This window comes from Acipenser ruthenus, chromosome 2 (genome assembly GCF_902713425.1).
Source record: "Acipenser ruthenus chromosome 2, fAciRut3.2 maternal haplotype, whole genome shotgun sequence".
NCBI classification, from domain to species: domain Eukaryota; kingdom Metazoa; phylum Chordata; class Actinopteri; order Acipenseriformes; family Acipenseridae; genus Acipenser; species Acipenser ruthenus.
In genome coordinates, this window is record NC_081190.1 from 37,189,767 (window position 1) to 37,211,807 (window position 22,041).

The following is a 22,041-nucleotide window of genomic DNA, read 5'->3' on the forward strand; positions in this document are numbered from 1 at the left end:
TTCAAGATGAATGGTGCAGTGACATAGAAAGTGCACGTGCAGAAAGTCTTTTACTGATCACACCAATATTAGTCCCCATTAACACAGATTGGTTTTTATCATGATTCTCCTTTTTAATTGGATTACCCTCAAACGGAAGTTACATTGATCGCACAAGTACTGAATACTGTTACACAAAGCAGTGCTCGAAGTAGCAACCATTTTAGTCACCATGGCGACTTTTTTTTTCTTTTGGCAACTAAATATTTTAGTCGCCTACAGGCGACCACTCTGTGCTGTATTTTTTAAATTTTTTTTTTAACATGCACTTTTATCAATATTTAAACACAAAAAAAAAAAAAAAAAAAAGAAAATGCATCTAAATATTTTTATTACGATTTTCACTACATCAATCTAAATGGAAGTGGCAAACTGATCACTTAATGTGCAAGTATTTAATTATGTAAATAGGTAAGTTTCACAGCCTGCACCTACGTACAAATCAGAAAAGTTTGTTTTACTTTCGGCATGTTTTCGTACCGTTAAAAGCACATCCATTACAAATGGAAACACTGTCTGACAGCTTTTTGTTTTCAGTGGCTCCGAGGCTATGTGCATGTGCACCAACTTACCCGGAGGTCCACGCAAACCTATCAGAAGATTACTAAAATGCCATCAAACAGACAGCAAAAAACACTGTCTTATTTCAAAGCCAAAGAAAGTTACATCAATATCTCTAAGCAGCAGCAATACAAACGAAGCAAATGAAATTACAGAAGAACACAGTTCAAATTTTAACCCTTCACGACGAGTTTTCGTGTTCTGAATGTGTTCAGCCAAAAGTTCACATGAGATTTTAACCATCGTGGTGCCAACAGTTCAACTGATTAGTTAACGAATCTGGGGTAATGTACTGTAGTTATTGTAAGCATGCAAAGTAACGAAATTACTTTTCAATATTACCTATTCTAAAATTTGTTTTGGACTGCCTTTTTTAAAAATAAGTTGTTTTTTTCTGTGCAGAAAAACACATCTGCAAAAGTATTGCATATGCACATTATTGTTTAAGCTAAAAATGTATACATTAATATTATATTATTTTGAACAATAGTTCTTATTTATATTTAATACATTCCAATGCAGTTATGGGCAACCATTTTCCTTTTCTGGCGACCATAAAGAAAAAAATAGGAGCCTGCTGGCACCTAAAATAAAAAGATTACTTTGAGCACTACAAAGTCATCTCAGCTATGGAATCCAGTAATACAACAAAATAAAACCATCAAAAGTACACCATGCACACATGAAAACCGTCTAAGATTAATAAGTAATTGCTATTGGGATCGACAGAGTCTAAAAGTACTCATTAGTTTGGTATCTCTGATTCTTTGTTGTGTGTATTTGTGTCAGTTGGGGGAGGGATTGCCATGAGTTACACAATTATCACTTTCCATTTTTTTAAATGTACTCCTAAAGCACACTAAGTAAGACGTTAGATGGCAGCCCCCATATTAAAACAAAACAACCACCTTGTTGTAATTTTGTTGTAATAAGCAGGGTTGTGACAGGTTGTGGCGGAGTGTCCCGCCCCTATGTATTATTATTTGTATTTTTGTTTGCGGCGCGGGTAAAAGTGCCGCGTCTTTTATTATTATATTTAAAAACCCCGTGAGGATGCATGGCTGATCAGCTACTGATTATTTAACTAGCTGACAGTCATGCATCCTTACCATACACCCTAGTCTCTGTAAGTCGCCTTGGATAAAGGCGCCTGCTAAAATAAACAAATGCATTTCTGTCTATATACATACTGTATATGTAAAATATTTTATTCTTATTTTTTTACCAGCAGGATTAAGTGTCTCAAGATGGGATGATATCCAGGCTTATACAGTTACAGTATATATCTTACATTTCTACTCCATTGATCAAATGGCCAACTCCAGGTCTATTAATAGGTAATAACGGAGGTGAAAATGCATAGTAAAATAAGCTGACTTGTGAACATAATGTACTCCCTACCATCTGTGTCTTTAATCTGCAATCGGACAGTTATATTGTGATACAGCACTGGGCATAGGCTTTTATTTGAATTTATTTAAAACAAATGTAAAGCTGAAATGATCATAAAACACCTTCTCTTAAATCCATAAAAAAAAAAAGATATACAAAAATCTAAAGGTGAAACGAAGAATACCATATGTATGTATTTTGGAAGTTGGTGGGATTTAGTTACTGTACATGACGTGAGGTGAACTAGGTGCGTCAGCATTTATTAATTGGAAAGTGTCTGCCGAGAGCTGGCAACAAAGTGTAAAATACAAATAATGTTGTAATTCAATAGGAAAATAAACATGCTTATACCACTCTAATGGAATCAACTGCAAAACAGCCAATTTTGGGCAGTTTTCTCAACAGGCAACCCAGGCCCAATGGATAATAAGCCCTTCATCAGTTCAACACGCTTCCGTGTTCCAAGCAATACTACGATCTGTGTAATGATGGTTTTGTAAATGTCTTGGGAGGTCATTAGATTCCCCAACTTAGCTTTCCCACAGGAGACTTTTTTTTCTTTTTAATCCTGTCAGCTAATAAGAGCGGTTTGTAGGGAGAAGCCTGGCTGAGCTGAAATAATGGATTATCAAAGGGAAGTCAGTCGAGACAATTGTGTCAACATGTAGAAAAACATCTCTGCACTTGTGAGACGGTTTGGCCATTAAAATATTTTGCTTATTTTTGAAGAGGAGCCCCCCCCCCCCCCCCCCCAGTTGCACTGCATTTATTCAACTGTACACATATAACATTTGTTATAATTTAAATATGTTGTTTATAAAAAGGACTTCACCAAAACTGACCTGCTGCAATGTCATCATCTGTGAGGTCAGCCTCTTCCTCCTGGACTTTGATTTCGGTCCCCTGAGGTTCAGGAATTACAGGGGGCGTCTGAACAGACTCTGCAGCCGCTCCAGCTAAAATGGAAGGTATGAATAAAACATGAATCTTTCTCACCTACTGGAGATGTGTGCTTATATCTGGTGCTGTGACATGCAATGGCGGTTTTGGTCTTAAAAACTACAAAATGCACAGAGATCCGAATAACAAAGCCATCTACCAGTACAACAAACATGAATGTGCAGCAGTTTAGCTACTGTAAAAGGTCATGGTTGGAATGGGACAGTGGCTAAATTACAGACCCACCCCCCTTACCTTAAACACACACTGGGAATGGTCTCTCCAGGGAAATCTAGTGGGTGTAGTTTTGGGGAAGCTTGATTGCGCAATGATTGGCTGTGCTGGATAAATACACGACTTGGCTCTCCAGTTCTGTCGTTTTTTGGGGGGTTTTTTTTAGGAACAGTAAAATTGCTAACCAGTAATTGCATACAACCTGCTTTAAACTTCAAAATACTTCCATTATAATATGACAGTAAGAGCCGTAAATTAACTATTTTCTTAATCATTGTCTGTTAGCTTGATTGATTGATTGTAATTGTAAAACAAAAAACAAAATATGTAGTCAATGTTTTTCCTAAAATCAATTACAATAAGCTTATCTAAAGTTATACTGAAGCTTTCAAAGTGACCTCTGAAAGCTCCCCCCCCCCCCCACACACACACACACATTTATTTGCTGTTAAAGTTCTGTTAAGTGCTTGTCAAGATGATGTAGGAAATAGCTGGAGAACACATACTTTATTATTTTTACTGCATGATTAGTACTTGGCACTTACAAGGTCAAGTATTGCATGACATGACAGAAGGGACATATAACCCTGCCATGGTCTTGTTAACCTAAGGGACAAAGGAGCAGACTTCATTTTTATGGTTTCTCTGGTGCACTTGTTTAAAATTTAGGTCCAAAAAAAGTCTATGGAGCTTCATGTGTATCACTGAGTCTCACTTCATCCCACAGCTGACCTATGCCAGAATTTCAACACAGCAGGATTTTGATTCTCTTTAGTAGCTGGTTCGATTAATCACTGGTCTCAAGGGATGAGAGGCCAGCAGATTAAAAAATTACATTTCTCCGCTATGCCACCCAATTCATATAAATTGCTCACTTGCACCTGATTTTAATTATCTATCCATTCATCCACCTACTGTATCCCCATACGGCTCAGAAGCAGCTGTGCTTTTTTCCTCTTTGCAAACAGGAGCTATTCCTCTTCCTTACCTTTATATGTATACAAATTAGAAAGTAGCATTTACAAAACACAAGTATGCGTTTTACATTGAATCCATGTCACAAGTAATTTGATAAGCATGAAACTACATTGGTCATCTCCAATGGGCTCCCCTTAACCATCCTATGATGTTGAGAATGTGGCTACATCAATCATATTGACCTGAAACAAAATATTGCTGGTGTATACAATCACATAATCAGTCCACGGAAATACTAAACATAACAGAATTATGATTTTCTGATTATAGGTCCATGACCCAGAATTATTAAATTCATAAGATTTCATGATGAAAAAAGGAGGATTGTAATATTTACGCTAAGTGGGAACCACTCATGTCAAAACACACCTAAAACATAATAGGGAGGGTATAATTGTTGAATCTTAGTGGGGGAATCTGGATGTGACTCTGGGCAGCCAATACCTAGCTCATAACAGCAACTGTGAACAAGTTTACTGAAGGAGTGGACCCCAGACTTCCAATTTAAAACAACCCTCATCTTTCGCAATATGCCCCCAACTGAGCAACATCTACACCTGGAGCAATTATTCCCTTTGGAACAGCATGATCACGGATTCTACTGATCAAAACACAACATACCAGCTGCTGCAGTGAACAATCATTGTGATCCAACTACCATGTTCCATTTGATCTCTAGGTAAGGATACACAATAGAAGGTACTGAATCCGTGAAATACAGCAATCCTTGGTTTCTAAAAGCCCACTTTTAGAAGTATACTCTGCTGTAGTATGCTAAAAGCATTTGAAATTGTAGTAAAGAGGTGGTGCAGCAAATTCACTCACTCAGACAGTAAAATGAGGTTGGTGGTCTCACCCTGGAGCCCAGTAGACACCCACTTCATAAAACCACCATGTGGTAGGACCGAATGGATTGAGGTTTGCTCAAAGAACTCACATATCAATTTCAACCTTACATGTGTCAGATTTTCACTCTTCAACTATCCTGTAACAGACAGCATCGACTGCCAATCAACATGTAAACTGTGACTTATGTATTATAATTGGACAGGATGGCTGCCAATCAATATGCAGTAATTGGGAGAGGGACAGGCTCATAATTTCATAGAGACTTAAACCGCTTCTGTTTTTGTATACTTTGATACCACCAATAAAATATGCTGTTAGGGCTTTACAATGTAATTTGGATTAGACTGGAGGTTGTTTTTTTTTCCTTTATTTAAGCAGTCAGCTTTAACACTGACATTGAGAGGTACATTGTTTACTATAGGCCTCTAAACTACCCATTTCAATTTAGCACTCTAAATAGGAAAAAAACTTCAAACTGGAGGTTAAAGCACAAAAGCAGATGCAGTTCGGTTACATCAGCCCGGTTCTGTATTTATTTAAAAAGAAAAAAAATATGCTGGCTGCTCATTCAAAACAACTTTGTGCTTCGTCTTAGCTCTTTGAAGGCAATAAACTCAGTTTCCACCTGTCTCCTGGGACAGGCCAATAGATCATCTGGATGAAAAATGTACCCAACACAGCAGAGTACCTGGAACACATACAGGCGGGCTTTCCCTGTGCACAGTAATGCAGGGATTTCTATAGATTAGACTTAGTCTAAAAGAGACTACAGGAGAAAAGTCCCCTTTATGTGGTTTACAGCATTGTTTTTGATGGCCGGCTAGATTTTATAGTACATTGTTGGGGACGCTTCTGCAGCACACACAGAGGCAGAGCTCTTTCTCTGTGATCAGCACTGTCCTATATTTCCTTTTTCCTCTCTCTCTCTGATAGACAGACTGCCTGCCTCACATTAATTCACTTCACACCATTCTCATCGATCCAAAGCTCAGCTCCCCAATTACATTATACATACAGCCTGTCTGCCTTCTTGCACCCACAGAAACACACACACAAAAAGCCAGAGACAGATCTCAGTTTTAGGTTTGCTTTTCACAGGAGAGAGCAAACAGGGAAGCATTCAAAGGTGACATTTACATAATTTCAGTTTCTGTCTGGCTGTTAAGCGAGGAATCATTCTATTTAAAAACAGAAGCTTGCACAAAAATAATCATTGCTTTGCTACCAAGGGACAAAGCTTGGTCGGTTTCCGCTCGTTTCATTTTATGATTGTACTTCCATAATGTATTGCAGGAAGCAAGCAGATCTGCAAGCAGTGCCCATGTGAGCGTTTGTTTCTCTTTAGGGTGTTCTAATGGGAATGGAACAGGTCATGCTTTGTGTTGGATTTAAGTGGAAGTGGACAGAAATTGCAGAAAGAAAAGATATCTAAGAATTATAAATCGGAGCTCTGTGCACATCTGTTTAAGAAAAAAAAGGACCAAAAAGCTTTCAAATTGACATAAAATAAAGCTTAGGACTTTTTACTTAGTACCACAACCTGCACACACTACTGGTACTATACATGTGTCATATAAGAACACTTCATTAACCATGATCCATAAAATACAAACTGTAATTGAAGATTGTTGAAACACATCTCTAGTGTTTATAATTTTTTTTTTATATATATAATGTAACCCATTCCAACTCTGAAAACTACCTCATAGTGACACCTGCTGGGAGAGGCGTGCCAGAACACATGCAAGATCATTCCTAGCTCAGTAAATCAAAGGGTTTTCTTGCATGGGCAAAATGACATTAATTGGTGTAAATATGTAGAAAAATAAATACAAATGAAAAAGGAATTTAATTACTTTTGAGTCAAGCTTTTTAAAAGGCACCATAGCTATTGTACATGCTTTATGAATGTTAAGCTTCTATTTAAAAAAAAAAAAAAAAAAAAAAAAAAAAAGGGGGCAAAGTTTATAGCAACATTGTTCATGAAGTGCAAAAAGAATAAAAGAATAAAAAAAAAACCTGAAGACTATGAGACTGGCTGAGTGAAGGTAATGCCTGCCAGACCATTCACATGCATGCTGCATTCAGCTAGTCTGAGTTCCTTGCTAGTTAGCAGTTGAGAGTACACCACTAAGGCATATGCTTCCATGGTAACAACTAACTCACAGCATGTCAACAAATGTACCCATACAGCCTCTTGAGTAGTTACACGTGTCACATATCCCTCAACTTTAGTTCAACTTTCAGTTCTTTCCAGAGAACATTTTCTATGACTGTCCCCAAATGGGTCTCTGGTAATAATGCACCAATACAATAAAAACATTATTATGACATGCACACAGGGTCATTAGAATACATTCCAAGTTAAAAGACCTACTAAAATAATGAAGCTATGACCTTAAATAAGCAGAAAATAAAAAAAAATTAAAAAACTACATATATACATATTTAAGTCTTGTTAAAATGTTAACTAACTACATACAGATCTTCAAACTCCAATACTGTGACACACAAACAACAACAACAAAATAACCTATATTTTTGTTTTTGCAGGGTATTCTATGATTCTGATGGGAATAACTAAACATTTTATTTTCAGCCAATAGAATAACAAAAGGAACTGCACCCATCCGCTTAATTTAATGTTTATGCTACAATGTAGAAAAACAGAATAATGTTTAAATAATTGCTTTTATTTTTGGAAACAATATAATATCAAGTTTCTAGTGTGCCACATTGTTTTTTTAATTATTATTTCAATTTACATAGACATTATTTACACATTATAATGGAAGCTTTATGAAAATCTGATAATATGGCAGGAAAGTGCACTTTTTCCATAGAAATGCTTCGTTATACTAAATTTTGACTTAACACAAAGGAATATGGGAGATATATATATATATTATATATATATATATATATATATATATATATATACACACACACACACACACACACACATACACACACATTATTTTGTGTACAACAACTACACTTCATCTGAAAGTCTTTCTTATTTAATGAACATCATATTTTTGACTGCTTTGGTGCTGTATAGATCTGCACAATACTCAGGCATTTCAGAGTTCACAGTTTATTCGTTTATACATAGAAGCCATCGTATGTGCAAAGAAATCACGCTTTATATCAGCAATGGCCATTATTGGGTTAAGATGTCTGAAGTCTCATGCAAATTGCTGAATCTTCACCAGGAACAAATCAGGAACGGAGAGCTGCAGAGAAAGCAGTCTGGAACAAAAAGCCCTTTTTGAGTCAAGTTGCTCTCCAAGGTATTTTTTTGTTTTTCAGTGCATCACTAATTGTGGAGGAGTTGGGTTTTACTGGAAACTGGTCATTTCTTAAGCCGCACTGGTACTGCTTTTCCGTATTAGTGTGTATTATATATTCATGATGATAACCTTGCACTGGGGACATTTTCAAGGTTAACCAATGCAATTACTACTCTGATGAGAGTTGGGTTCTCTCACTCCCCCTGCTTCAAAAAAGACATGCACTTTGTTTAGGTTAAAGGTGGACAAACCTATTCCCAAATAAAACAATCACGTCTGGGGGTTTGCTCGGGATAAATCCCTGAGCAGTGCTGTTTAGAACTAACAGCACATTAGTGGCTTTCTAATAGTGAGCTTCCTCGCACAAAAAGGAGCCCATGTTTGGGGCTGTTGAAAAATATAATATTAAAGAAATAGTCTTAAAACAATGAAAATGCTTTAGTGCATGTGCCTATGTGTAATAAAAACACTTCAAGATTTATTTTCTTCTAGTTTTTGTCCACAGATAGGCGAGTACCTTTGTGTTTGTGCATCAACGTGTGATAATACTTTCTGTTTATTTGATTAAGATTCCAAATTATCATTACACTATAAAATAAATAATTTATTTTTAAATTACATTTTAAAAATCCATTGTGATGTTATTAATGGGTTTTTTTCTGATTTAAATATTTCTCTTTTCTCTTTAATTAAAGTAAATATGAGCAGGTAATTTATATCTAGTCCCAGCAGTTACTGTACATCATAATTTATGCATACATTTCTGCTGAAATTCTGTTTTGCATTTGTTTTCACTGAACTCTGCAGGTGCAGAATCATATAATTTCCCAGGGTGTAAACTTATGCCCTTAAGAAATGGTCAAATGATATCACACTTCATTGCCGAGATTCTTTTTTGTATATTGTTTGCTTTAGAACAAACTATATATCATATCAACATATACTGTATGCAGAAATATGTTGCACTGTTAAAATCAAAATGTATTTTTATTAGAAAAGCTAAATACAGGGAATTTGGATGGACAGCAAATATACAGAAAGCAAAAGGAATTTTTTTAAAAAGATAAATACATACAGTAAGAAAAGAATAAAGAAAGGGCATGAACTGAACTGAGGGGATGTGAATTATACATGACAAGACACAGCACGACCACAGCTAACAAAGCCCAGAGGCAGCAGTCAAAGCCCCAGGCCTGGGCATCAGCAAGTTAAAGGGGCAACTAAGGTCAACTGAAAGTGTGCAGAGGGCACCATTTCCATCAGTTTGACAATACATCCAATGCCATATTAATACATATTAAAACTCTCCTTTCTTCTTGATCCTTTAGAGTCAACTGCTCCCAGTTGAATTCCGGTTTAATTCCTTCTGAATAATGTCCTAGGAAAACATGGTGTCCTTTATATATATTTAATACCACAGACGCGAATCACACCCCCACCCCATCCTGATGTACACTGGGACGTCTTCCTACCTGGGGCAAAAATATGACTGAAAATTCCAATATTTTAAGACAGTTCTAAGGGGCTGATTTGAACAATTTTAATGATAAAAACAGTGGCTGATCTTAATACAGCCGCCCTGTAACATCTTTCAAGGGGAATGAATTGACCCTGTTATTAACATTACTCAACACAATCAGAATATAGTGGAAGGAAGTCTGAAATAAAGCAGGGATATGAGAGGTTGTATGGAGGTGGCATTAGGATGTACTTGTTTTAATTCTAAAATAGCACGTTGATTTGGACAAAACCCTGACAATCCTAACTCAAATAATGTGGGGTAGCTCTATTGTGGTTGAATTCATGAAGCTAAAACTAAAGGGAGGCTGACCAAAAACATTTCCTTTGACTAATTTAGTTTTTAAAATCCAGGGATGTCTTTGTCTTCTTTTTTTTAAATTTAAAGTCTAGTACTATATAAAAAAAATAACACTTTCCATTTTTGTCCTAAGCATTATTACCCACGTTTTGGTTGATAAAAAAGAAAAACTATAAAACAAAGAAAGATCAAATTCAGTGACCCTGCAACCTTGTACCCCACAGAGGTCACTCAGCATCACTCCTGTGGTAACAGAACACTGACCATCAGTGGTTGCTATGGCAGCCACTCCCTAGAGTCACAGTCAGCCTCCTTTCTGTATCCCTGCACTCCGCCAACCGACTGTAACTGACAGCACACAATTCCAGTTCCAGGAATTAAAAGCAAAACCACAAAACTGCAGCTTTTTAAATTGAGTCTATCTAAAATGCAGGAAGTGTAGAAGACTATGGTATTAACTCTTTTGCCAGAATTCTTTGTGTCCTAATAATTCCTAGAATGATACAGCATTCCTCCCTTGAGTCTCTAAACCTTATTTTTATTATAACAAAAGGTTTAAGAGAAAAATCTGAATGTTTTTCAAAAGAACTGAGATTAACAGTAGTATTTTAAAAGTGCATCACTGTTTGTTTTTTTAGCAAATGTAAAGCAATCATTTTTTTCTTTATTTATTAAAATTAAATGGGACATAATGCACAACCAGCTAATAAATATGTAAATATCCCTGCTTCAGTGCTAATCGGAATAAATCATTTAAAAACGTGCAGTTTTCTGAGGAATGCATTTTCCTAGGCTAGTAGTAATACTTAAATAATCTATTAGCTCTCTGTAGTCAATAGTTTTAAAGCCCAGCCTATGCAAGTAGCAGTGTCAGTTACAATCAAGGCATTCTATTTATTCTAATCTCGAATGTATCTAACTTGTCTTAAAACAGTTTTAAGTAATATGTAACTACAATGATATGTACAAATCCTTTTTTTCACTTAACAATATATTTATTTGTTGTGCAAGACATGCTTCAATAAGTCGGAAAAATTCACATTCAAACATTATTTAAATATGTGGGTCTAAGGGTGCTATTTCATCACAAGTCATTATTTTTTATCTATCCGGTGTTCTAATATCCCTGCAGCTTGTTTCCTACATTTAATTTAATAATATTTTAGTGGAATGTACAGTAACTTCTAGGTTTAAGAAATGTTGACTTTGCAATACTTTTTTATCATTGCATTACAAACCTTATTCAGAAAGTACCTGTACAGCAGACTGCAACCGACCATCTATTGGGAGATGGAGTAGAAGCACAGTCTGCAGCCATCATGTTTAAGATATTAATTTATTATATAAAACATAGCATTGCAGCCCACAGCAGCAGTGAAATACCAGCCTATGGGAGCTCAAGCTTGAGCTTGACAGACAAATAAGCTAGCTTGTTGGCCTGTCTGCATAAAAAAGGTCACAGCCTGAATTCTCACTCCGTCACACAGGAAATTAGCCTAGCTCTTCTGCTGCACAGTGCACAAAAGCAGGGGTTGGTAGACTGCAGGGGAAACTATGACTGCTCCAGGCCCCATATCTCTTCATAGGAGCTGCTCTGGTGACTTTTCAAGGGCAAAAAAATGTTTATTGGGTTTGTTGGGGGGGGGGGGGGGGGAAGATATTCTGATATTCCAAAGTATCAAAGTATCTAATTTCACAAGAATTTATTTTAAAGTGGCACATTCCTTTAGCTCCGCTCAACAATCCTAACATCAATAAAACAGGTTGCTGGACTTGAGGCACAGTGTCAGAAAATATTCCTGCCCCCATGCTTGGCTATAAAATCCCTCCAGGGATATAATAAATAACAACTACATTCAAAATATTCTGGCCATTAGAGGAGAAATGAATCTCACATTGCACAGCAATCTGATGAATTCAAATCACATGCAATTTAAATAACAAGACGCTTGCAGGAAATGACAGCAGAATAGTGGGACCTTATTCTCTCCATTTCTTTATTCTTTAGTCCCGCACATGCCCGGTTTATATCCCCAGAGATAATTAACTAATTGCAACAAACAACTAGCTTATGCATAATTAAACAAGTAATTTCATGTAAGATTTTGAAATGTCACATTTTTAAATTTGTCAGTTTTTCATTAAGTATGTGGAAAACTGCAAAGCGGTATGTAATTCAGTATGTTAATGTAACATTATTCAGCAGGTTTCATTCAACTTTATTAACCCAAATTAGTGAATTCTATAAGGTAATGCAAAACTTTTGGCCACAGCTGTATAGGAGACAGTACCACAATAACTGTAATGGTCACCTTTTTGCATTGAACAGACTGACGCCACTCTTGACACAGGACAGAGCTACAATATTATTTGCCAGACAGTACTACTGGTTATATCACAAGTTATTACTGTTGCTAATTTATTTAGTCAGTAAATAAAACCTGATAGCCAGCCAGTGGTAGGAAGATCCTTTGGCTAATTGGCTAATGGGTTGAGTGGTCCTTGCATGAAGAGGAGCAAGTAGAATTCCCTTGTGACCTTACTCAGAGGCTCCCTACTTTATTAATGTACAATAAAACGTTCATAATGTCATCTCTCTATCTATCCATACACGTACTGGTACATATGCATGGTGCACTACATATTACAATGTACAGGTCAGAATATATTATCAAATAATAACATCAAATTGACTTTGGGCAATACAAAATCAAGGAGCGGCTATACAGAATTTATAAAATGGTAAGAATAGAAGGAGCAATGTCACCACACCAGCACAGCAAGGAACATTTAGGACCACTAAGCCTGATTCATTTGACAAGCAATTCACTTTGGTAGGGGTGGGGTACCAATAACACACTCCAGACAGACCCTGGAGATGCTGCCATACGCCACCGCCGTCAGTCATATTTGGTAAACGCCAAGCTAAGTCATAAAATACTGGAACCACCTCGAGACTTTAAATGGCCAAACTGATTTTTTCAACGCCGCAAACATTTGAACTGACGCAGACTCAGGGCTGCTACTAGTTGCTAGGCCAACCGCCTCTTCCCAGCTTCTGCCAACATTCAATTGGTTGGCCTTTTTGTTGTGCATAACCGTACCTTCACTTCGCGCCAAAAGAAGATTTCCCTGAAACATGACATGATGTGTTTATTTAGTCTGGTTACTGCTGATAGCAGCAGATATTACTGCAGGTAAAGGTTCATTTGTGCCGGAATGCACTGGATCCTAGATCCAGTACCTTTTTGCCTGACAGGCGAGAATTATACAGTTTTAAAATATATTTCCGGATGCAACACCTATAAGTAAGAAAATTACTAGTTTCTTTTTTCACAACTCAAACAGCGAAATGCCAAAAACCAAGTGCTTGTCAGTTTTGTTCATCAGATTAATTGGCCCGCAACTGGTATTGTTAAAACCTGAAGATTATGTTGAAATGAAAGGGAACATGGTTATTTATTTATTTATTTATTTTTTTAACAAATTGGATAATAAATAAAGGAATTATGGCCATTTATACAAAATGTACCAAAACCAACCAAAAAAAAAACTGAACAATTGAAAAATAAAAACAAAAAGAAAGACGAAAAAAAAAAAAACACATTCAAATTATTTGTGCCAGAGACAATGCTCATGTAAGATAGAGCTATTCACTGTGGCTTCAAGCCCTGCAAGGTGGCGACCATAGCAACCTGAGCCACAAACCCCAATCAAATATATATTTATTGGAAAATAGGTCCTTATGCCTTTGATGTCGCCAGTTCTCTTCTTTTGTAAAGATTTTGGTAGGTCTGTCTTACAGCGTAGCAGTAACATTGCAAAACACTTGCATTCACGGCTCTCTCGACATAGTCCAATGCCGGAAATACACGAATAGGACCTTGTTTTAAAGCCACGAGTCTCCTCTTTTGAACGGTGCCCTGCCAGCAAGGCTGTCTCTTACAGTGCCTGAGTAAAAAGACTTAAATGGCCAGGTCACAGGCAGGATTTTTAACATGGGGCAGACCCTAAAGTGTCACTGTCTCTTGATTTTTAATGTTCAGCATTTATTTTGATAAAGCAACAGATGTTTTACTTCCCAGTTTTCATTGCAAAATAGATGGAAACCTCTTGAGTATAAAGGTTTAGATCCTCAGGTCAACACAGTGCTGGTAACATTTGAGTGAAAGACATTCAGACACTTATACAGTGCCTTGCAAAAGTATTCAGACCCCTGACCAATTCTCTCATATTACTGAATTACAATTGGTACATTGAAATTTCGTTCTGTTTGATATTTTATTTTAAAACACTAAAACTCAAAATCAATTATTGTAAAGGTGACATTGGTTTTATGTTGGGAAATATTTTTAAACAAAAATAAAAAACTGAAATATCTTGCTTGCATAAGTATTCAACCCCTGTGCTGTGGGAGCTCCCAGTTTACACCAATGAAAGAAATAGCCTTAACGAGGACACAATTACCTTACCATTGGCCTCTACCTGTGAACCATTAAAGTTGCTGTCACATTTTCTGGATAAAAACCCCACTGTTGACGGATCATTGGTCAGGCTGTGAAACTGAAGGAAAATGAAGACCAAAGAGCATTCTACAGAAGTTAGAGATAAAGTAATACAAATGCATACATTAGGGAAAGGGTAGAAAATAATATCCAAGTGTTTGGATACCCCAGTGAGCACAGTTGGATCAATAATCAGGAAGTGGAAGCTGCATCACACCACCCAGGCACTGCCAAGAAAAGGCCGTCCCTCAAAACTCAGCGCTCAAACAAGAAGGAGACTTGTGAGAGAAGCCACAGAGAGGCCAACAATAACTTTGAAGGAGCTACAGAGTTCAGTGGCTGGGAGTGGAGTAATGGTGCACCTGTCAACCATATCAAGAGCTCTGCATAACACTGGCCTGTATGGGAGGGTGGCAAGAAAGAAGCCGTTACTCAAAAAGTACCATCTGAAAGAACGTCTGGAGTTTGCCAGAAAGCATGAGAGTGACCCAGCTGCGATGTGGGAAAAGATTTTGTGGTCAGATGAGACCAAGATAGAGCTTTTTGGCCAAAACTCAAAGCGCTATGTGTGGCGCAAACCTAACACTGCCCATGCCTCAAGACACACCATCCCTACAGTGAAGTATGGTGGTGGCAGCATCATGCTGTGGGGATGCTTCTCATCAGCAGGGACTGGGCATCTTGTTAAAAGTGAAGGAAGAATGGATGGAGCAAAATACAGGGAAATACTGCAGGAGAACCTGCTTCAGTCCGCTAAAAAACTGAAGCTTGGGAGGAAATTCACCTTTCAGCAAGACAATGATCCCAAGCACAAGGCCAAAGCAACATTGGAGTGGCTCAAGAACCAAAAGGTGAATGTCCTACAGTGGCCCAGTCAAAGTCCTCATCTCAATCCTATTGAGAATCTGTGGCACTATTTGAAAATTGCGGTCCACAAGCGTCGTCCAGCCAACCTGAACAACCTGGAGCAAATCTGCCAAGAAGAAAAGCCAAAATCACTCCGACACTGTGTGCAAAGCTGGTACATACTTACCCCAAAAGACTTAAAGCTGTTATTGCAGTGAAAGGTGGCTCTACCAAATATTAATGTGTGGGGGTTGAATACTTATGCAAGCAAGATATTTCAGTTTTTTTTATTTTTCTTAAAAATATTTCCTAACATAAAACCAATGTCACCTTACAATAACTGATTTTGAGTTTCAGTGTTTTAAAATAAAATATCAAACAGAACGAAATTTCAATGTACCATTTGTAATTCAGTAATACGAGAGAATTGGTCAGGGGTCTGAATACTTTTGCAAGGCACTGCATGTATGGGTTTTCAGAATCCCTAGTGGAAGAGTGGGCAAAAACATGCTCTGGGGACTTGGCATGTGTGTACAGTAAAATTAACAGGAGTAAGAGAGCAGCTTCAGATTGTGACCTACTGTGTATCATGATGACCAGAGATCTGGTCACTGCTTAACATCAGAATGGATAAGCATTTGAGACATGGTCTGAACACATCTACTGAGAATTAAATACTTTTACAGTTTTTATCTGGTTTGGGTGACCCATAAACAACATGTGACTGAAGGTAGCATATGTGCTGCTGGAAAATGTAATGCTTAGTTATGGTTTGTGGCACACACTTTTAATGCCAATATAAAGAGGACAAAAACTAGTAAGATTACATTAATGAGCTGTGGTTAAAATGTTACTCAGCATTGGAAGTAATTTTTTCACACTTTAATTAAGTTGAGGCATCTATCAATTACAGAAATGTTGGTTTTGCATACAACAGGGCTTCCTAACCCTGGTCCTAGGGATCCCATGTGTCTTCTGGTTTTCATTCCAACTGAGCTCTCAATTACTTAACTGGACTCTTAATTGAACTAATAATTTGCTTAATTAGACCTTTTTACTTGTTTTCTTAAACAGTTGCAGATTTTAAGTTAGCTATAGCATTTTATAAGTTAAGTAAACCAGAAGACACATGGGGTGCTCAGGACCAGGGTTGGGAACCACTGGCACACAGTGTGTGGTCTTTTCTGAAGATGATATTGAGATTTAATCACAGGCCACAGAATGCAGACTGTATATCAGCTTAATTTAACATAAACCAAAATATCTTTCCTATGTGAAAACCTATTTACAGTGCTGTGATGTGCACATGAATCTGTCTGCTTGGTGAAAATTAGTTTTTTCTCCAGTGGTAATAATACTTACGTGAAATGGCGCTGTCAACATATTGTGGCAGATACGGTGCCCAAAGGTCTATGGTTTCTTTTCGTCCTGTCTGCTCAATTCTTCGCAACTCTGCCAGCAGCAAGGCCTGGGCAGCCTCTCTCACCTAAGGAACAGCAACAGAGTAAATCGCTAGATAGATAGATCGATAGAGAGAGACACACACACTATAAAAAATTATAATAATAAAAACTAGCCTGCTGAAAATGTTGTCTGGACAAAAATCAAACCAGTGCTTAATACAATATGTGTTTCTATTCCATAGGCTATGTGTTATTTCACTTGTAACTGCAGGTTTTGCCTTTAATATTAATTTAAAACTGCAAGCCCTGGTGTTTAGGCTTGTATTTCAGGCGCTGATTGGGTACTAGAAAAGAAAAAAAAAAAAAAAAAAGCCATGTACGCATTTCCAAGATTAGGTACAAGAGAGACAGCGACTCATTCTCTTAATGGTCTCAGTACAACCCCGAGTGCTAGAGAGGCCATTTCTTTCTTCACACACAGTCTAGATCATCAAGTCAGTGCTGATTAAGAGAGCTTTGCTGTGGGTGTTAAGGCATCCTTGAAACTGCTGCCCGCCCATCTACTCTTAAATTTGAAATGTAACTTGATGAGAAAATGTTTTGTTACTTTTGTCTGCTTTAAATTGATTGTGATTGAAGTATGGCTAGATAACTACATTCATGCCAAACTATGAAGTAGTTATATCATGCATTTAATGCCATGTTACAAATGGTAACCTCAAGTCTTAGTGGAGAGGATTGAATAAAGCCATTAACAAATAGAAAGCTATGGGATTATTATTCAGCAAGGCAAAATAGACAAAATATCAGAATTAAGGTGTGCTGCGATGGAGTACTGGGTTGTTTATACCCTAACTTATTCTCATCTTTTATGAACAACTGTCTCAGAACACAACCAGGAAACTAAAAAACATAATAAATTAATGATATAATCAAATCAAAATCTGTCTTCTAAAAGACACTTTTTTTGTAAGGATTCAAATAATTTTAAAAAAGACTACAACTTTAAGAAGTGTGTATCACACATACAGAGAAAACTCTGTGTTACTCCCTGAAAACAAGAACGTCCAATTAAGCTGTTGAAATCTCAGCTGCTGCTCTCCAGTCCCTCATATCTTTCTATTCAAAGCTGCACATTCAACAGAATTTCTGCCACAGCAGCAGAGGTAAGTGTCAAGGCCATCTAGTCATTTATCAAATTGTAGGTACTGAGCCAATATCCAGCATACTGCACTTCTGAAACAGAATAAGTAAGCAGACTCAAATTGGCGAGTCCAAGACATGACAATGTGTTCTTCATCCTGGGAAATTTCAAAAAGGGGAACGCAACTTTACACCAAACGCAGGGCTTTCATTTTTCATCATGCACCTGACTATTAATTTGTCACTGCCGAGTTCTCTGCTTTTACACTGGGAAAAATAAATGTTGTCTTAAAAGAAAGAATATCAGATTGTTTTGTTACATGGATGAACCATAACTTCAAAGTCTTTAACCAAAGGGGAGTCTACTCAACAAAAGCATGCAGTTAATCTAAGGCTGCAGACAGGTACATCTGTCAAAAACTTCTGTGGTAAATAATCCTCAAATAAGATTCTGTCTGTGGAGTTTATTCAACTGATCTACTGTAAATAACAGCCACTATATAGAGTGTACCAGATAAGGTTTTGGGTCATTGAGTAATTTACTCTCCAGTTTAGACACTATGTGAGTAAAATGTCTTTTGGGGGAGTGAAATGCAACATCACCTTGAAGTCCTGAGTACTAAAGGCTGATGTAGTTGGGGTTATAAATCACATTGTTGAACTCTAAGCTACAAAAATGGAAATTAATAAAAAAACAAATGGTAATTTGTGTTATACCGGTACTACTAACTGTAAATCAGCATACCAGGCTGATTTACAGTAAAGGAATGGAGAAAAAAAGGAAAATATATATTTTTTTAAACTGGGACACTACACCTTTAAATATTGACTCAAATGTATTAACTGCTATGTTCCCACTTGCTATATCCCCACTTCTAATCGGTAAGTGTTACAGTTTCTTTCCCCCTATAATGATTATGCCTGTATAGCTGCACACTTTAAACAAAGTGTCAAAGCTGTTAAATCTCACACTTTTGAGCAAACGTCAGTTCTTACCTCCAAGCATCGATCTTGCCACCTGCGGGCTAACATTTCCAGTAGCGGAGGTTGGAATTTGTCTAACCCCAGCAAATCTGGGAGCATGACACAGTGCATGGCAGCTAGCTGACTCCATCCTGTCAGGGTACAGAAAACAGCAAAACAAATAAATAAAACCACCACCCCTTTTTGTTTCTGCTGTTACCCAAACATATTCATGTCTACAACTTAATAAAACACATTTCAAATGGTAGGAAACATCAGTGCTCAGTCATTATTATTTCACTAAATGACTTGCACTGAGTGTTAAGGGCTAGTGGATTAGTGAAGGATCCTTTTGCATTATTACCCTGCTTCGACTTTACAATAACGATACGACATTTACGACAAAGACGCGAACCATGCGTCATGTGCACATGCTCGGTGTCCGAACCGCAGTACCTTTCGTGGTCGCCATAGTTCAGTCACTTAGGGTTTTTTTAGTTATTATTTTTTAATGCATGTACTGTTTTTTTTTTAAGAATTTATTTGCCCTTAACAATGTCTTATAAGAGCAATGACTCAAAACGAAACCTAAGCTGTGAACTCTGTCACATGATGAGTGGCTTAACTTCATGCGATCGTATTTCCGACTAGGAGTACCGCATACACACACTGAATACGTCATTGGAAAGCCTCGAGTCTGTGCTTTTAAACAAGCCAGGTAGGTGCCTGAGTAATATGCATGTAACCACCGGCGCCCTGAAATCAACAGGCTGAGTGTAAAGAGTTAAATAAATATTTGCAGAAGTACAATATAATGGGTCATTTTTGTAAAAATATATTATTATCTGGCCAGAGTCAGGAACGTAACCCCAATTTCTAACATTGTTCCTATGGGAAAATGTGCTTCGACTTATGACGCTTCGACTTACAACGCAACTTTCAGGAACCAATTGTGTTGTAAGTGCGAGGACTGCCTGTGTGTGTGTGTGTGTGTGTGTGTGTGTATATATATTATATATATATATATATATATATATATATATATATATATATATATATATATATATATATATATATACACATATACATATACATATACACAGGCAGCTATTCTCTCTGAACAAATGTCACCAATAATATAAAAACATTTGTACCCGTTATATTGCCACCCTGCTGTCCGCCATCTGCCAACTTCCCAAGCCAAGCAAACGTAAATATAAGCATTGTAGTTTCCTTCATTGTAGCGCCAGCGAAATAATCATGGCCAATTAAAACAACAAAGTTATGCAGTTAACCTTTGACTCGTTTTGCTAATTCGTTGTTAACTGAGCATTCATAGCAATGTCATCAACACTCTCGCTCCCAAACCAAAACAGAAAGTACAAAATGGCGAGTCGACCCTACATTTAACACCAGAAATGTATGGAAATGTTTTCTGACCTAAGTGAGGCATTCTGTTAATCGACGGACAACTGGAGACATTGTAATGGCTAAAAACAAATGGCTTACCTTGATGGAACGGGTCGATTTGTTTAAGCTGAAAAAGGCTTGACGCAGTCTAAAATAAGTGACTTTTATAAACCACAGTAAGAAAAAAAAGTACGGTAAGAGGTTTGTTTACGTGCAAGTTTTGCACAAATGAAGGCTGACTTAAATTAAAGCATCAGGTTTGTAAACAAATTTTTTTTTTTTTTTACTTTTCGTTTAAAAAAGTGTTTGCCTGTACAACATTTTTTTTAACTGCTTAAAGAATGCTGTTGAGCTTAAATTGCTTTGTGAAATAAATAGATGGCATCGTTCAATGGGGGATAGTATTCAGCAGGCTTACAGTCGTTTCACAAACACTAAAGTTTAAAAGGCTAGTACAGTAAAAAAAAAAAAAAATCACGCGCTTTGTTTTTTATGGTTGTTTGGGTAATTTGACACTAAATGAGTGTATTTTTTTTTTTTTAATTATTTTTCATATTTAAGTATAAACAGTTCCTCAAAAGTAACCGTGTATGTTTCATACAGGTGGGGAAAGATGATAAAACGACACTAGTAGATCTACTGTTGTAAAGTAGGTCTACTAAGGCATGTTTACACTGAAGCAATTTGCCATGCCTGTGGCGGCACTGATGCGGTAAATGGAAAATGGTGGTAAAATGCAGCCACACTTTATTCCGCCACTGAACAGTCTCTTGAGGTGGTTCAGTGGCGGTTCAGTGGCAGCACAGTGCAGGTACTGAAGCGCATTACTTTCAGTGTAAACTGCAATGTCGTCACAGCCACCGCATCTTGCGTTCAATGTGGATTTTCCCCCCCCCCCAAGTAAATGCAGTTTCCTGTTTTGCCACGTGTTGATTGAAGAAATAAATCCAACAAAATGGCAAGTGACCCAGGCAGTAATTGGTCCGAAAAAGAAGTAAGGGAGCTTTCAGTGGTGTAGTCCTAAATCTTAAAGTACTGGAACACCAATTAAAATATATATTTTTCTAAAACAAATTATAGGAACTATTGTACATTAAACTTGAGGGTACATTCATTTTAATAGGTAATGCATGCGTCTCGCATGCGACGTTTAGGCTACTGCCCCAGTGCTGAGATTGCCATTTTTACAGCCAAATTTGGCCTGTTTTGAAAGCATCTAGCAGGATAATGTTGTCTTTGGTGGTTTGTTTTTTTTTTGGCTATTTTTATCATGCATGTTTTTGTTTCTATTTTTTTCTGTTATATCATCTCCAGCGCAGAACTTCAATCACCATGATTCCCTGTCTAGTATATCACATCCTCACCCCGTCTTTTTTCTGGAGCTCTGCATCCAATAAAATTACGAATCACACTAACGCTCAGCATTTTTATCTGTCACCAATTTAAGAACTGTATCAGTATTTTTAAATACTGTCAGCCGACAGTTTTGAACAATTTAATTGTACACTACATTATGAATATTAGCTAAAAATAAATAAATAAATAAACAGTGGTTCTGGTATTGTAAGTTGTGAGTAACATTACCTACCAGTGTTTTTATTATTATTATTTTATATAAATGTGTAGCACTTATTTATGGTTTTGTAATATATAATAAATCTTAAATG

At 37.0% G+C, this 22,041-nt stretch overlaps 1 protein-coding gene across 5 annotated transcripts in view; it reads right to left on the bottom strand.

The window, feature by feature from the left end:
• The window catches only part of LOC117972622 (WD repeat-containing protein 7-like), a 218,604-nt gene that overhangs the window by 122,753 nt on the left and 73,810 nt on the right, over positions 1-22,041 (bottom strand). For all 5 annotated transcript variants that reach the window (XM_058995394.1, XM_058995386.1, XM_058995407.1 and 2 more), the window contains 3 exons: positions 18,998-19,116; positions 16,818-16,941; positions 2,835-2,948 (listed from right to left, as the gene is read on the bottom strand). In XM_058995394.1, coding sequence (XP_058851377.1) covers positions 2,835-2,948; positions 16,818-16,941; positions 18,998-19,116 — 357 coding nt within the window. The remainder of the gene's footprint in view (positions 1-2,834; positions 2,949-16,817; positions 16,942-18,997; positions 19,117-22,041) is intronic.